Source organism: Tamandua tetradactyla, chromosome 3 (genome assembly GCF_023851605.1).
Source record: "Tamandua tetradactyla isolate mTamTet1 chromosome 3, mTamTet1.pri, whole genome shotgun sequence".
Classification (NCBI taxonomy): Eukaryota; Metazoa; Chordata; class Mammalia; order Pilosa; family Myrmecophagidae; genus Tamandua; species Tamandua tetradactyla.
Window position 1 is genome coordinate 18043094 of NC_135329.1, and position 17704 is coordinate 18060797.

At 37.4% G+C, this 17704-nt stretch overlaps 1 protein-coding gene across 11 annotated transcripts in view; it reads right to left on the reverse strand.

Moving 5' to 3' along the window:
* SLC20A2 (solute carrier family 20 member 2) overlaps window positions 1–17704 on the reverse strand; it is a 117996-nt gene that overhangs the window by 21221 nt on the left and 79071 nt on the right. For all 11 annotated transcript variants that reach the window (XM_077152608.1, XM_077152614.1, XM_077152613.1 and 8 more), the window contains 4 exons: window positions 16508–16593; window positions 13480–13576; window positions 6809–6925; window positions 735–938 (listed from right to left, as the gene is read on the reverse strand). In XM_077152608.1, the coding sequence (XP_077008723.1) occupies window positions 735–938; window positions 6809–6925; window positions 13480–13576; window positions 16508–16593 (504 nt within the window). The remainder of the gene's footprint in view (window positions 1–734; window positions 939–6808; window positions 6926–13479; window positions 13577–16507; window positions 16594–17704) is intronic.

Sequence of the window (17704 nt, forward strand, 5' to 3'; positions counted from 1 at the left end):
GCTTTATAAGGGACTTCTTTCAGGAAACCGTCAAATATGAAGGACAAATGTCCAGTTCAAACGAGGCAGACATTCTGGGTGCTCCTTAAATGGCCAACTGTGCCTGTCCAAAGGCTGGGTCTGTCCTATCAGTGGGACAAACTTAATTTGTTCTCTTTGGGCCAAGCCTGAGATGGCACCTATGGAAAGCAGGCATGGGGTCCTCCCTTGCGGGGAAGCGAATGCCCCCTGGCTAGGCTTGGGCCGTGGCTGGTGTCTGCCTCTTCACAAATGCAATGGGACAAAAGGGTACCAGCACAGTCCTGACAATTTCTAAAATTTCTGTGATTCCTGTGCAGGAACATTTTTGGTTTTCTCTTTTTGTCTTCTGTGAAGAAGGCATCCTTACAAAGCTGGCTAAACCAATCTTTAGCAGCTGGGTAACTCCTGCAGCATGGAAGATAAGCACGGGTCACTGCAAAAGCACTGTACAGAGACACAGCGTATGGGCTCTTGGTGCCTCTGATAAGACTATAAATACCTCCCTGGAAGAAAATCCCAACACAGGCATAACCCTGCTCTGCTGATTGGGGAATGGGGTCCTGAGGGCTTTAGAGCTTCTGGGTTTTTCTCAAAACCTAAAATTGGGGGAAATTTCTTGCACTGAAACCAGACAGCCCACACCCAGACCAACTGGTTACTGGGGGACTTTTCCCTGCCTCCACGCACACCCAAGCCCTCCGTGTGCACCTTACCATAAGAAGCTCGTGGGTGGTTTCCTGCTGAAGTGCCTTCTGAAGCTCCAGAGGTTTCCCCAGCTGGCCCTGTGAGAGGGACAGTGCTGTCATCATTGGCCTTGGCACCTGGGAGCTCCTTAAATACGGGGGACTCCACTTCCTGAACTTTATTGAGGCTTTCATCAGACACTCGCGATAATGCTCCTTCCTTTTGTAACTTGCCTAAAGAAAACATAGTCATAAGTGAAAATTTTGGAATAAAATTGTTCTTATTAAAAATGAATACTTATGTTTATTCTCTTGTATTTTAGGAACAAAAATTTAAAATGAATGAACTGCTGATACATGTAACAACATGGATGAATCTCAAAGGCTTTATGCTGAGTAAAAGAAGCCAGTCCCCAAAAATTGCATACTGCATGTATTGATATGATTTTCAATTATTAGTTTAAAATCTGCATTCATTAAAACTGACTCTGTATGTGTGTATAATTGTATGTGTTTTAACACATGTATAAACTTGCAACCACCAACACAATAAAAATTGTCTAGATAGGGAAAATGATATGGAAAGTTTAATCAATTACCTGGTTAACTCAAGCCAGAAAATTCAGCTACTGAGGAAAAGTTGGGGGCTGAAGGCCTGAATTATCTTGTCCAAAAACAAGAAAAGAGATGGGGCTAAATTAGGTCCCTAGGATTCCTTCCAGGGCTAACAGTAATTCTACAATCATCTAGACTGGTCTTCAATTTCCTTAAACAATCCTCAAAACCAGTGAAATATTTATCCTTTTTCTTTTCATAGATGTTCTTATAGAATGTTTCGTTTTCTTCTGTTCAATAAATGACTGGTCTCAGATTTCTTCAGGTTGCCAAATCTTAGGAAACCAGTAAATCCTTTTCCTCAAAAAGGCATAGGAAGATCCTATTTACTTAAAAAAAATCCTTTCCTTTCAAAAGAAACAAGGAATTTTTAAAAACTTTTTAAATTCACATCTCTTTAGTCGCATCTGATAAATCTGCTGCTAACATAATTACCTTGCTGCATGCAAATTATCCTGAGCAAATCTCTAAGTTCTCACCAACAGAACTGAACTGTAAATATAATTCTCAGTTTCTCTTTTCAATATACACTCTCTGTATCTTTTTCTTTTATCTATATTGTGTCATTTCTATCTCTATATCTGTTTATGTAGTCAAATATATAATGTTTAAAAAACTAAATTTCTATTATGTACTACAGAGAATATAAAAAAAAGTACATAAAGTTTTCTGACCTCAAGTTACTTATAATGCAGATGAAAGAAGATAATATATTTATGAAATAGATGAGAGAAGATAATGTTAACCGTAACAATTATAGAATGATATATAATGATAGCATTAATAGTTAATACTTATATAAGACAGGTATTATTACTATTCTCTCCATTTTATCAATGGGCAAACTAAGGCACAGAGAAATTAAATAATTTTTTAATTCTTTAAAAACTTTACTGAATTTCAGAATTTAATTTCTTTAAAAACTTTACTGAATTTCAGAAAATAGAACAAAAAGTCCATATTGAAATATCAAAATACACACAGTATTGACAAAAAAATCTCCTAGGAAACCAGAATAGAGGAGAACACCAATTTCCTACTATGACATTATAGTCTAAAGCTGAAAAGCAATTTTGAGGTCCATTTTGATATTAAGATTCAGTTATTAGGAAAAGCCTTTAAAAATTAAAGCAAAGCACTTATATGTATTTCATCATGGGGTTGAATCAGACAAACTGTAAGTTTAGGGGTGACATCTCAGGCTGGTACTCTCTTTTAATGTAAGAGCTGATACTTATTCTCAGTATAGAACAGGAGTCAGCTGCTTAAGGAGTGAATGAAGAAATCAATCCTTTATCAATGTGGCTTCACTATTTAGTTTGAAGTTGCATGTATTAACATGATTTTTAATTATTAGTTTAAAATTTGCATGTATTAAAACTGACTCTGTATGTATGCATAACACACAACCAGGCCACAGAGGAGTTCTATCACCACCCAAAACTTCCTCTGTACTCAGGTTCTCTACCCAACCCTAATTCTTAGCAACCACTGATCTATTCTCTGTCCATATGGTTTTGCCTCTTCTAGAATGCTGTATAAATGAAATCTACAGTATGCAGTTTTTAGAGACTGGCTTCTTTTACTCAGCATAAAGGCTTTGAGATTCATCCATGTTGTTACAAGTATCAACAGTTTGTTTCTTTTCATTGCTGAGTATAGCCCACTGCATTGATGTAGAATAGTTCATCCATTCAGTCACTGAAGGACATTTGGGTTGTCCCCAGTGTTTGGTGATTACAAATACAGTTGTTATCAACATTCATGTGTAGCTTTTTGTGCGAATTTAAGTTTTCATTTTTCTACAGTAAATATCTTGGAGTGGGATGGCTAAGTATATTTAACCTTATAAGAAATTGCTAGACTGTTTTCCAGAGTAGCTGCACCATTTTGCATCTCCACCAGCAATATATGGTAGTAGCAGTTGTTCTGCATCCTTGTCAGCACTTCGTATTGTCAGTTTTTAAAATTTGTGTTTTAGCCATTAAAATAGGTAAATAGTGAAGCTTACTATGATTTCAATTTGCTTTTCTATGATGGCTGGTGACATTCAGCATCTTTACATGGGCTCCTCTGCCATTTGTATATATTTTTGGTGAAGTGCCTGTTCTAATCTTTTGCCTATTTTTAAATTGGGTTGCTTGTTTTCTTAATGCTGAGCTTTTTTTATTGATGTATATTATATAGTCACATACCATGTAATCATCCAAAGCGTACAATCATTGGTTCACAATATCATATAGCCATGCATTTATCATCACAACCGACTTTGTGAAAAATTACATATATACAAAAAAGCAATAAATTTCAAAGCACATAGCAACAATTAGCTGTAGAGCAGATTTCAGAGTTTGGTATGGGCTATAATTCCACAAGCTTAGGTTTTTACTTCTGTCCACTCTAAGATACTGGCCACTAAAAGAAATATACTCATATGTTAAACACTAGCTTCTCTGCACAACTCCACCATCATGTCTGATCTTTTTCCCACTCTTTAGGGGTATTTAGGCTATACCCATTCTAACTTTTTCAGTGTTGGAAGGAATTTCAATAATATGGGGTAGGGAGATGGAACTAGCTGATGTTCTGGAGAGGCTAGACCCTCTAGGTTTCCGGACTTATCTGGTCCAAGGACCCATCTGGAGGTTGCAAGTTTCTGAAAAGTTAGCCTAGTACATGGAACCTTTATAGAATCTTATATATTGCCCTAGGTGTTTCTTCAGGATTAGCTGGAATGGTTTAGGATGGGGGTTGGCAAGTCATGGTAGGTAGCAATGTCTAACTGAAGCTTATGTAAGAATGATCTCTAGAGTAGCCTCTTGACTCTATTTGAACTGTCTCAGCCACTGATAGCTTATTTGTTACACTTCTTTTTCCCCCTTTGGTGAGGATAGTATTGTTGATACCACAGTGCCAGGGCCAGGCTCATCCCTGGGGGTCATCTCCCATGCTGCTAGGGAGACTTTCACCCCTGGATGTCATGTCCCAAGTAGCGGGGAGGGTAATGGCTTCACTTGCAGAGCTGGGCTTAGAGATAGAGACTTACTGCTGAGTTTTTAAAAACTTGTATATGTATTCTGGGTACAAGTCCTTCATTAGATATATGATTTGCAGACTATTTATCCTCATCTGTAGCTTGTCTTCTTTCCATACTCGTAACAGTGTTTCTCACAGAACAAAAATTTTAATTTTGAAGAAGTCGATTTTTTTTTTTTAATGGATCATGTATTTGGTGTCCTATCCAAGACTTCTTTGTTTAACCCAAGGTCATGAAAGTTTTATTATATTTATTTTTCTAAAAATCTTACGGTTTCTCATTTTAGTCTTAGATCTATGATGTGCTGAGAGTTAATTTTTTTATAAGATGTAAAGTTTAGATCAAGGTTGCTTTTATTTATTTATTTATTTATTTCTGGCTTACGGATGTCTACTTGTTTCTATCATTCTCCACTGAACTTTGTACCTTTTTCAAAAATCAACCGGTGATATTTCGGTTGATCTGTTTCTGAAATCTATTCTTTTTCATTGATGTATGTGTCTATCTCTTTGCTAACATCACATTGCCTTGTAGCTTTATATTAAGTCCTGAAAGTGGGTAATATGAGTTTCTCCAACTTGATTCTTCTTCAGAATTGTTTTGATTATTCTTTTGTCTTTCTACATAAATATTAGAAGCAACTTATATAAATCTACACAATATTTTGCTTGAATTTTTATTGAAATTGGGTTAAATTTACATATCAATTTGGGAAGAACAGACATATTTAAGTCTTCCAATTCATGAGCATGGTATGTCTCTTCATTTAATTACATCTTCTTTGAAACAGGGATTTCAAAAGAATATGTAGTCATATTGAAATGTGACTGTAAAGCACAGCCCAAGGCAAAATGTAAATACTTCTTGGTTTTTGAGAGCCTATAAAACATGTGGCTTCCAGGCTTAGAATTTAATTATGTTGCTGGTGTCAGAAAAAATAGCTATGGCTCACTTTCCAAGTCATGCTCTTCTTCTTCTTTTAAACTGTCTTTATTGAGATATAATTTGTATAAAATAAAACTCATATGTTCTAAGTGTACAGTCAGTGACCTGTGATAAATGTGTCAACCCTATAACCATAACCCAACTAAGATAGAGTACATTTTCAGGTCCCTGAAAAGTTCCCTTGTCCCCTTTGCAATCAATCTCCGCCAACCCACATCAGCCCCAGGTAATCAGAGATAAGATTTTCTATCATTATAGACTTTTTCCCTCTTCTAGTGTTTTCTAAAAAATGGAATCAGACAGTTTGTATTATTTTGCATTTGGCTTCTTTTGCTCAATATAACATCTGTGAAACTCATTATACTGTTGCTTCTATTGGTAGTTCATTCTCTTTATTGCTGAGAATTCTTCTATTATGCACAATGCAGTTATCCATTCACCCATTGGTGAACATTGGGCTATTTCCAGTTTTTAGTTATTATAACTTATATGTGTATGATATGTGTACAAGTCTTTTTATGAACATATTATTCCATTCATTTCACTGGAATTACTGGGTTATATTATAAGTGTATGTTTCACTTTATAAGAAACTGCTAACCTAATTTCCAAAGTGGTTGCATCATTTTACGTTTTCATCATAAATGTATGAGAATTCCACTTACTCCACTTCTTCACCAACACTTAGAATTGCTGATTCTTTTAATTTTAGCTATTCTGTGAGTGTGAAGTAATACTGCCTTATGGTGTTAATTTGCATTTCCCTAAAGACTATTATCTTTCACCAGGCTGGTAGAACTTGACTGCACAGTCAACTTTCAGTTATCCGTGGCAACTAGGACTTTCCTGCCTACCTAGGTCACAAGTTATTAAGAAAAGGTTTGAGCCAGAAAGTTTTCAGGATCCAAGAGGTAGAGGGCTAAGCATGTACCCAGCATACACTCTGGAGTTATTCATGCTTCCTAATCCCTCCATGAGTAAGGATAATTGTGCATTACATCCAAAGTTTCAGGAACCAAAGCAGTTCAGAAAAAAAGAAGAAAAAAGCCCTAATGGAGAGGCTGGAGGAACTGACTGAAAATGTAGAGCTGTGTTCCAGTAGCCATGTTTCTTGAGGATGACTGAATAATGATATAGCTGTAACAATGTGACTATGTGATTGTGAAAACCTTGTGTCTGATGCTCCTTTTATCTACCTTGTCAACAGATGAGTAGAACCTATGGAATAAAAATAAATAATAGGGGGAACAAATGTTAGAATAAATTTAGTATGAAATGCTAATGAAAGAGAGGGGTAAGAGGTATGGCATGTATAATCTTTTTTTCTGTTTTTGTTTTCTTTTTCTGTTGTCTTTATTTCTTTTTCTGAATTGATGCAAATGTTCTAAGAAATGATGAATATGCAACTAAGTGATGATATTGTGAATTACTGATTATATATGTTGATGTTTTAGTTCATTTGTTAAATTTTTTTTTAATTAATAATTAAAAAAAAAAGAGCCCATACCTGCTATTTTCCTCCTCATCCACGGACACACAAACAGCCATACGAAAAAGGCAAACAGGAGAGCAACGCCAAAGGAAATGAGTGCTATTGCCCACATGGGAAGAACCAGACCAAGCACTGTGAAGTAGAAATGAACAGCAGGGTTGTTACCGGGTACTGACTGCAAGGTCAAGCATCATAGCAACATATTTTCCATTCCCCAAATCTAAAACTAATCATCTGGGTTTTGTATTTAATAAAAACTCTCAACCCAAAGGATATGCTGTACTGTTGGAGTTAGAAAACATGTGGCTTCTGAACTTGTTTTTAAACTGGGTAGTTTGTGAACATTAAAATTCTACCAAGTTAGAACAAACAGCATATTAAGTTGAGAATAACATCATTTATGTATTATCTCAACGCCCAAATTCACGAGTGGATAAATGTGGTTAAGAAATGAGTCTGCTGTCTCTGTCCTCCCATGGGTAGTTAAGAAGCTGAAGCCTGGAAGGCTGCACAATTCTGACGATTGTGGCCTCTTTTGGGTCCTCTGTAGTCAGCAGCTTTGCATAAATGGACATGGCATTCTGACCACACACACACACCTGTTTTAACATCACCTTAGAAATAAATGTTTTCTAAATGAACATTGACCTTCAACCTTCTTTGAAGTGTGAACTTTATGGAATTATAACATAGAAAACTTTTCATTAAGACCAATAATGCATACTACATTGCAATTATACTAGCCATTAAAAAGGTGTGGTGCATATCATGGTTTAGGAACATCAAATTTTCACGACAATGTGATGTCTCCAAAGCTCATCACTGTACATTCTGTACATCTCTGTTACTGCTGGCAACTGGCTCCTTTCAAACACATTCACAGGTGTACAATTTAAATGCACAAGCCTACAATTGAGCACAAAGATTTATGTACCAGGATATTTACCACAGAATCATCTGTAATAGTAAACACTTCAAAAAAATGATATATGCATTATTACAGAGATGTAAAATAATTATAGCATACTGTCATAAGAATGAGACAGATTTATATGCACTAATAAGGAAAAAGGCCCAACATATAATAAATAATAAAGGCTAGCTGTATAGCTTGATCCAATCTATGTTTAAAAAAGTAAATGGGGCAGTGCAACGGTGGCTTAGGGCAGATTTCTCAACTGCCATGCCTGAGACCCGAGTTCGATTCCCGGTACCTGCACATGCATAAAAAAAAAAAAATGCAAATGACTCCACTTCCACACCGTTGCCATATGTGTGAATATACAGAAAAAGTTCAGATGAGAACTAAACTGCTAGCAACGGTTACCTCTAGGAAGAGATGAGAAATTAGAGTGGGTCTTTCACTTGTTAGTACATACCTTTTTTGTATTGTTAACTTTTTTAATTTATGATAAGCATGACATTTTTATAAATATGTTTTATAAACACTTTTTAAAGGAGTAAACTACTTAAAGCTGCTCTCAGATCACATATCTCTTTAATGATGTTACACTGTTAACCATTTTATACATCAATCCAGCTCAAAGTCATCCAATAAAAGTATTTATTAAACATCTGAATGATTTTAGATTGTAAAACAGATAGCTAATAATACGAATGGGGATATTTAAAAAAGATATTTAAAAACAAAAAATCAGAAAACGAAACCACAATCACCTAATTTAATTATAAGGGTCTACTAATGGGATTACAAGCACTTATAGGGTTAGTCTGTTCCATTCCCAAACTCCTGGTTACATTGGAAAGCCATTATCTCAGCTCCTCAACATGGGGCGCACAGTGTGAATGGGCAGCCCAGTTCCAGCTCTGGCTCTGCCCCTGAACCTGACACTTAGAGCTGCTTGTAAAGCAACTCAGGCTGACTTCACTGGGCTGCGCCTGGGGCCACAGCTTCCTGGCTTCTGCTTTATATCCTCATGTCACTATCTTAATACATGTGATAAAGGATTACTCCAAAGTGATATTGCCAAACTGAGTGGAAACTGTTAATTAGGAACAGTAAATTGATCAATTAACATCAAAACCAATCCCTGCTATAGCTTCAAAGCATGTGGTTTTTGAAGAGGTTTTTCCGGCTTCCTTTGTAGATCCTGGTTTGGTCAGTAATAAAACTAACTGTGCTATTTTTGGCTTTATTGTATTACTGTGATCTAATAAGGCAAGCCCTGGATTATCTGGGGGGAGAGATTTGAGATATAATTATTAGGAAAAAAAAAAAGAGCGACCACTTTTACTATCAGGCTTTATTTGTTTCCATCCACACTACTGAGCAGGGCCCAAAACAACTGCAGAGAAGGGCTGCTTTCTGTGCTCTTTCAAGTCTTTTCTAGGCTCCCCATTAGGGTCATACTGGGTCTCTGAGGAAGTCAGGACCAACAACTGACCCTAAGGTCAGTTACAAGGTTTCTAAGATTCTGCTTAGACAATAAGCCACCATGCCACTGCCTTTTGTTCCTGTACATCATGCCTGCCTTTGCTATCCGTCTGGCCTGGGAAGCAGCTAGAAAACTCAGAAACCAAGGAGAAGGAAAAGAGTGATAGAATCCAGAAAAATAGGGGGAAAGTTGTTGATATAGAGTAAGAGAAAGAGGAATAGAATGAGAAGAGAGCTCTGACCACACTACTTCAGTAGTTTGGTAATTTAAAAGAACCTCAAAAGAACATGATAATTTATTTTTAAAGACTGTGTATAAGAAATACAAACTGATAGTTATTTATGTTATACAGTTAAAAACTGTACTAAATACATTAGATCAGGTTTCATGGATGAAAAATAATTAATCACAACAATTTATAGAAAACCACATCCAAAGCAAACTCATTTTTCCTCTGAAAATTTAAGGTTGGCTTTCAACAGAAATTTCAACAATAAGGCTCTGGATAAAGTTGTCTTCCTGCTGAGGATCTTAAATTGTTTTCAAATAATGGCACCTTAACAGGGCAATAAAACATGGAGTATCATTACACTCTGAGGATAGATAAAGTAGGGCACAGCTTGAATTTCTTGAGATTCGCCGGCCAAAAGTGGCTGCCAGGAACCAATGCAGGGAACTCAATCCCAGTTCTCGGCTCTAGCCCCTCATTGGTCTTTCATCTCAGACTGCTTTCATTTTCTGAGCAGCAGTGCAATGATGAACAGTGATTTAGTTCTAACCTCAAGCATCTTTACAATGCTATTCCAAATCCCTAAAAGATCAGAAGAAAATGCAAGTGATTTAGGGACAAACAGAACTTTTTCTAAAAACTCAGTTTACAATTGTCATTACTTTGCATGCCTTGTTTTTCACATATAACAATCATTAATAGAATTTATAAAATAAATAAGAAATATAAACCACTAAGGCTTATAGCCCATAGCAGGTTCCTAATATCTCCACTCATCGTCCCTTCGCTACGACTTTCCTCCTTATTGATTCACTGATCTTTTAATTTACATTTCAATTTTATAAATATATGCTTACTATAAAAAATCAGCAACATGAGATTGTATGAAACTTTAAAAATATGGAATCTCCTTTTGAACCCACTTCCCAGAGAAGCACTGACTTCTGTGTGGTATGTGTCTTTCCAATCATTGTCTAGATATAAACACACACACACAGCATGGAGTATGTATGAGGATTTTTTTCCCTCTTTAAAAAAAAAATTAGCAGAAGTAGAATCAGACTGACTTGTTTTGTGCTTTCATCTCTCACATAGTAATATATCGCGGCCACCTTTCTGTGGTCTCACACACACACTCATAAAGATTTATCTCATTTGCAAGATTACTCCTAACCCTACCTGCTCTAATAAAATGGGTTACTGGTGTTTTGTTTTAGATTAACAAGTTCAAAGCATCGGAGAAGCACACTATATAAAAGGAATCTTGGAACAACTTCAAGAAGAAAATGAAGCATTCTTCTTAAAAAAATAAACACTATTTTCTAATTTACCCTACAATTTAGATTTTTTTTTTTTTTTGGCATATGGTACCAGATTTCTCAAACTAAAGTTCATTAATAATAATTATAATAAGAAGTGAACTTAAGTTGCTCTGTTTGACATCCAGCTTTTGGTAATAACTGGAGACCTCCAGGCTTCCCCAATCCTGGGCTAGGGATCGTTACAGTTGCAATTTCTGGCTTCTCCACAGCTTGGCACTTTAAAATTATAAGGCAGAAGACAGAACAAATCTCCTTCTTACAGAGCCAGCTGGGGGGTCTGAGGATTGCCTACGCTGACCTGACTCCCTTGGGATGGGCTCAGAAGCAGGTGCCACTGGAGGGAAGAAAAGGGGAAGGGGGAAATGGAGGAGAAAGGGGAAAGCAGAGGGGTTAAAGGGATGGGGCATAACAGCAGCTAGTCTCAAGTGCAGACCTGCTCTGGAGGAACCAGAAACCAGGATGGTTTTTTTAACCAGCAGTCACTTGCTGCTTAAAAAAAGGAGTGAAAAACTGCTGCTAGTTAGAACTTTCTAGGAACATTATCACATAAGAACCTTACCAAGGTAACAATAAGGAGTTTATGGCAAAAGAAGTAATGATTAAAGCAATGGTTCTCAAGCTTTTCATGCATCAGAATTACCCAGAGAGGCTGTTAAAACCCAGGCTATTGGCCCTCAGTATCAACAGGGCTGAAGTTGGGCCTGGGAATCTGCATTTTGACAAGCTGCTGGTACAGGGAACGCACTTTGAGAATCACTGACTTAGAGGTTTTCTATACAGGGAGGCTTAAGTAGGTGAGCTGCTTTATTCAAAAAGGCATGCAATGAGCACTCAGTATTTAACTGCTGAACAAAAACCAGGTCCCATACAACTAAATCCCTTTTCATTAAAAAACAAAACAAAACAAAACCCCAAAACTCAGGCTTGTATCCAACCCCAAGTAAGCACTTTATTTCCTAAGATTAGTTTTGACTCTTACAAATCACTTTTTCTTTTTAGGACAAAAAATGAAAAGACAATTTTTAAAAGTGCTATCTTGGTCCCTGAAGTATAAAAATGAGTTTTATTTGCTAAGAGCCACGTTAAATGCAAAATAAAACAAGTCAAAGTATGCCTAAGATATAAACAACCTCATAATAATTTAGAGTGGAGGCACATAGGAAATCAAAATAAAGCACCGAAATTCAACATCAAACATGTCACAATTTAATTCATGTCCATGTATCTAGAAATTGGCACTATAGAAGCTTTCAAAAGCTCAGTTTCTTAAATTGTTTAACCCAGGAAGTGCCTGACTATTGAGGTTGCTCTAACTTTTTGTTCTGCTGGCTTGAAGCACCTAATATGGCATGCCACGTTGCAGAAACTTTATATTTTGCATACAGAATGAGAGATTTCTCTATCAGATACAGGTAATAACTGAACTATGAATCCTAATCCACATAAAGGGCATTAAAACATAGAAAAACAACAAAAACTAAATTTATCTGCTGACCCCCTGTTCTAGTTTGCTAGCTGCCAGAATACAACACACCAGAGGACTGACTTTTAATAAAAGGGGATTTATTTCATTAGTTCTTCAGAGGAAAGGCAGCTCAACTGAGGTTCTTTCTTATGTGGGAAGGCACAGGGTGATCTCTGCTGGCCTTCTCTCCAGGCCTCTGGGTTCCAACAACTTTCCCCAGGGTGATTTCTTTCTGCATCTCCAAAGGCCTGGGCTGAGCTGAGGTATGCTAAGCTGCTTGGGCTGTGCTACTTTGCACTCTTTCATTTAAGCACCAGCCAATTAAATCAAACATCATTCATTGCAGCAGGCATGCCTCCTAGCCAACTGCAGATGTAAGGAGCAACAGATGCAGTTCACATACCATTGGCTCATGTCCACAGCAACAGAACTAGGCACCTTCACCTGGCCAAGCTGACACCTAAACCTAACTACCACATGCTCTATATCCCCACAATAACAGATATATTCAGGCTCTGCCTGCAGAAGGTGCATTCACAAAGACAAATAGAAGAGGCAGCCTCAGAACATGCATAGAAATGCTGAATTAGAATGTTACCAGTTCATAAACATTGAAATGTGTACCATTAAGAATACTATACATAAGTTTTTTCCTTTACCCAATATGTAAAAGAAGGTAATTAATTAAAAAAAAAAAACCTAAACACTCATAAAAGAGGACAAAATTCATCAGAATGGGAAAAAAAAGAATAATTCTGAAAAAATTATCACTGTTTCAGTATATATAAAAAAAAGCATACCTTCTAGTTACTGGATTTACTGGTTTGACAATGACAATTCCCAAGGAGTCCTATACTTGTAGCTGTCATCCAGGCCACATTAGCTTTTCCAGTGCGGTATCACCCAGGGATGTGCTACTCTGAGAGTCTCTGCGAGCTGAGTACTTACTGCGTGCAGCATGGCAGAGCCACTTGCCTCCCTCTCCTGAGCCTCTCTGCAGCCCAGCAAGGCAGGCGTTAATGAGCCTCACTAAGGTGCTAAGATAACATAGCTGGTACACAGCAGAATGGAGACCTAATTTTTTTTTAACTTCAAAGTCTGTGGCCTTTGTACTACACATATCACTGGCATATTTACAAGTAAATACATTTACTGCTCTATGATGACCATAATTAATTTTTTTTTTTCTGTTAATCAACAGTGCCAACACCAAATCAATACTGTTAGAACGTAATACACCTGCCCACTGGATTTCAGCTCCAAGGACTTCTTACCTGGTGCCCCTGTGTACATGATGGAAAATACATTTATCGCTATAGTAGCAGCATAGAACACTGGGAGTGCCCGCAGGCCATTGGGAACAGGGTCCTCCTGTACAGTAAGGAGACAAAGTGGAAGGTCAGGATGCAAGGAGGTTCTGGAGCCTTGTGACGTGCTGTATGGCTACAGAAAAAGCATCAGCATGGGCATTTCTCCTAAACAAATGCAATTTCAAAGAGCCCACTATTTGGTCAGTGGACACGTTAAAGCACTACAATCACATGAGCTGATGTCAGATTTAGAAACAGAAAAGGACTGTTAGGTTAGGTCAGCTCCCAGGCACCAAGGGCCCAGAGCTCAGCATCTATTTCAGAACCTGTAGTGCATACTATTCAAGCTAAGCTCAAATTTTGGTCTTAACAGCACACTTTCAACAAACAATTTGAGGATCTAACCTCTGAGGCTGCCCTAAGGGAGCCAATGACTTAAATGTCGCTGCAATTCAGCTAGATTTTATATCAATCATACAATACATTTTAACAACATTAAAATATATAAAGCAAAGACATAATCTTTTTTTCTTTTACATGGGCAGGCAGTGGGAATCGAACCCGGGTCCTCTGGCATGGCAGGCAAGCATTCTTGCCTGATGAGCCACCGTGGCCCATAATCTTTTAATAAGCTATAGATTTAACCTTCAACAATCAAAAGTTAAAAGAACTGGGCAGGCCACGGTGGCTCAGCAGGTAAGAATGCTTGCCTGTCATGCCCGAGGACCCGGGTTCAATTCCCGGTGCTTGCCCAGGTGAAAAAAAAAAGGTTAAAAGAACTGTGGGTTCTTGTCTAATCAAACATTTATTCATGACTTTAGGCTTCTGCTACAACATTCCTTAAATCTAATACTTTAACAAGAATGATATTGCTAGGTTAAATAACATCTTAGAGGACATTACAAATTTAAAGTTTTAGGCAGATCTACAAAGGATTTTGAAGTAAAAACATGGACTGGGAACTCTTCAAGGCAGCAGTGACACAGAGATTACTTAATCTTTAAAAGGACTAATTTCCAGTAATCATGAAAAGTACTCTTGTATATTTATATGAACATGAAGCCTCTTCATGCTAAAAGGAAAATCAGGTCTGTAAAAGTTGACGTGAGCTACAGAAATATGGAGAGAGAGGAGACTATCTAAAGAGATCTTCTGCCAAAGCAAACATGTAGAAATTGTATACTGTATTTGCAGAACAGTATAATTCATCAAGAGCCTATTCTGGAATGTCTCAAGAAGCCATCAGTGCTTGTCAAGAGGCTCGAGTGGAATGGCAGTGAGGTGTACGGAACAGTAAGAGTGGGTGCAGAGAGTGATGCAGTTGTGTGCGAATCCTTCACAGTCAGAAGCAGGAGGGTAAGTGAAGAGCAGAGAATATTAAGAACCAACGGGCAGGAGCCAGGGAGGAGAGACACTGCCAGGCTTCCAATCAGTGATGAAAAAACATTTGTATCACAAAAAAAAGAACTCAGGCTGAACTGAAAACAAAGCGTTTGGATCCTCAATTACCTACTGCATTTGCCTTCCAAAAAGTTATTTTCCAGGTGAAAACAGCTAAAAACAGAGTCCCAACCCAAAACTTCTGAAGGTGTATAGTAAGTCCTGAGCTTTTGTTTTTTTTAATCAAATCACCTTCGTTTTTTCCTCAACCTATCCTTAAACCTGACATGACAAATGTCGTATTGAGATCTATCTTCTCCCCACCTCACTCCCTCCCCCTTTCTCACCCATCCACCCATCTAGCCATCCATTCACCCACCCATCCTTCTATCCATCCACATTCCTTCCCAACAAATACTTCCCAAGTCTCCTTTAAATGCTAAGCACAATGCTGGAAACCAGAATACAGAAGCAAACAAGACAGTCATGGGCCCTATTCTCACAGATCTTATGGTGAAATAGTGGTCAGACAACAAAGCAAGCAGCAAAACACCATACAATAGGTTAAGTGCAAAGATGAGAAAGTACAGTGTGCACAGGAGAATAAAAGAGAGGTAACCATCCAGGATTTGGGTAGGAGAGGAAGGGCTTCCTAGAAAGTGAGGTCCAATGGTAGAGTAGGAGAGTGCCAGGCAATGAGGGGTTCCAGGCAGGGGAAAGAAAAGGGTGAAGGCTAGAAGGTAAAAGTGGGTGGATCTTCCAAGATTTAAACAAATACTAGTATGGCTTGAGCCCAGGAGATGGAAGGGTGAGAAACGAGGCTGAGTTTGTCCTTATCCAAGGGGGTATTCGGCAGATGACTAGGCAATGCTAAGAAAAATGAACGGCAGATTCAAGCAAAGATCTAGCTGAAGGAAGGCATGTTCTTCATGTGCTGAGTTAGGTGTGTGTTATATCCCACAGATTAAGATGCATGTTTTTTTTCTTTTTTGGGGAGGGTCCATAAAATATGGCAATAACCCCTTGTTAGTCAATTAAAATATCTATAATCAAGTTTCTTTCTAGAATATTGATCTTAGTAGGTTTTAATTTTAATCTCATGATTTTTTAAATTTTTAGATTAAACGTATCTGCAATAGGTATATTTCCTTCTTTTTATCCTTTCCTAAAATCAAGTCAGTGTCTCACAACTTGTTTTCTCCATTAAAAAACAGAAAATACCTTTACATCTGGGCAAAGATATACATTAGCAGTTTTTAATGATTTCAAAATTTCAAAATCTTAGCATTTTATCATTCCATTCAGTTTAACATTCAGGCTATAATGACCATTTCTTTTTGAGGTCTGAGCACAATGCCTGGGAGTGCTGACTAATGAACTAAATCACAGAACAAAGAAACACTATTTGTAATGCTGTCTTCCAGGGAGGCCTCTGGTAATTTATCTCAACTCTTTCTGGTTCCTTATAATAAAGTCTGATTCTAACTCCAGTGTACTGAGACTTAACAATATGAAACTGCAATTATTCCTTTATTCCCTCTCACAATTAATTTCTATTAAGAAGTTAGAAATGAGTGCTAACATTTAATTAAGACATAACATCCTCACTTACCTTTTTTAAGATGAAAATTCTTATCAGCACAAATAGCACGCCAGACATGAAACCAGACAACAGTGGAGATATAAACCAAGAAGCAACTGAATAATTGAAAAAAAAAATTTAATGAATGTTAATTTTTATATAACAATGGTTGTATTTTTATAATACAATGATAACCGACATATATCACATACATTAATAAATATTCCCTGAATTATTTGCATTAATTTGGAAATTAATAAACCCTCCTGTCTTGGTAAAGTTGACTTTGCACATTTAAAGCTATACTCAGGTATAAACACACACACACACAGAGTTGCACATAACTGAAGATAATACCCGTAGACACTCAAGTAATTATTCTTCCCAGCTCTTGCTGCAGAGGACAGAGTCCTCTGATTCACACTAAGCCTCTTTTGTCCACTTTTCTTAACAACACGTATGGGGACATGGTCCCCGCTCTAACAGTTAGGATCATTCAAAGTGAAATCACCTTCCACCCCTGCTGAGTCCAGGGTGGCACTTTCACTACTGCCATCTAACTACTGGGACTCTGAAACTTTTTTTTCCAAGGTTAAAATGAAGTTTAGCATATTGTGAGTTTTCTTTCTTTTGAATAAAACTGTTTGTAAACAGCTATTTTATCCCCATGGCAGAGTGACCCCTGAAAGATGCACTAACCCCTTCTTAAGGCCGTAACAAGATTTTTTTGTACGTTCTTCTTTCTTTAGAATGGAGATATTTTAAAAATTATACAATTTATAAAACAGAACAATATAAAGAATCATGTAGCATGGGGCTGCTCAACTGACAGGCCCCCTTTTTCTTTATAAAAGTGAAAGTAAAAAGTAAAAGGGGCTACCTGGGTGTTCCTGGCCAGTGGGGCCCACCCTGATCCTACATGGCCCAGGCGCCTTCCCGGCACAGCTCCTGTCACCTTACCCTCCTGTCCCAGCAGCAGAGGTGAGACTTTTTGCCTGTAGCTTAAGAAGTTCCCACCTCCGGCTGCCCACTGGAACCACTGGAGGAGTATTAAAAAACTATTTATGCAACACTGAACAACACACTCAAAAGTGGCTAAAATGATTATTTTGAGGTTGTATATGTTACCAAAATAGAATTATGTAACACAAGAGTGAACTCTATCGTAAATTATGGACTATAGGTAATAATATAATTATTATAATATTTCATCGATTATAACAAAGG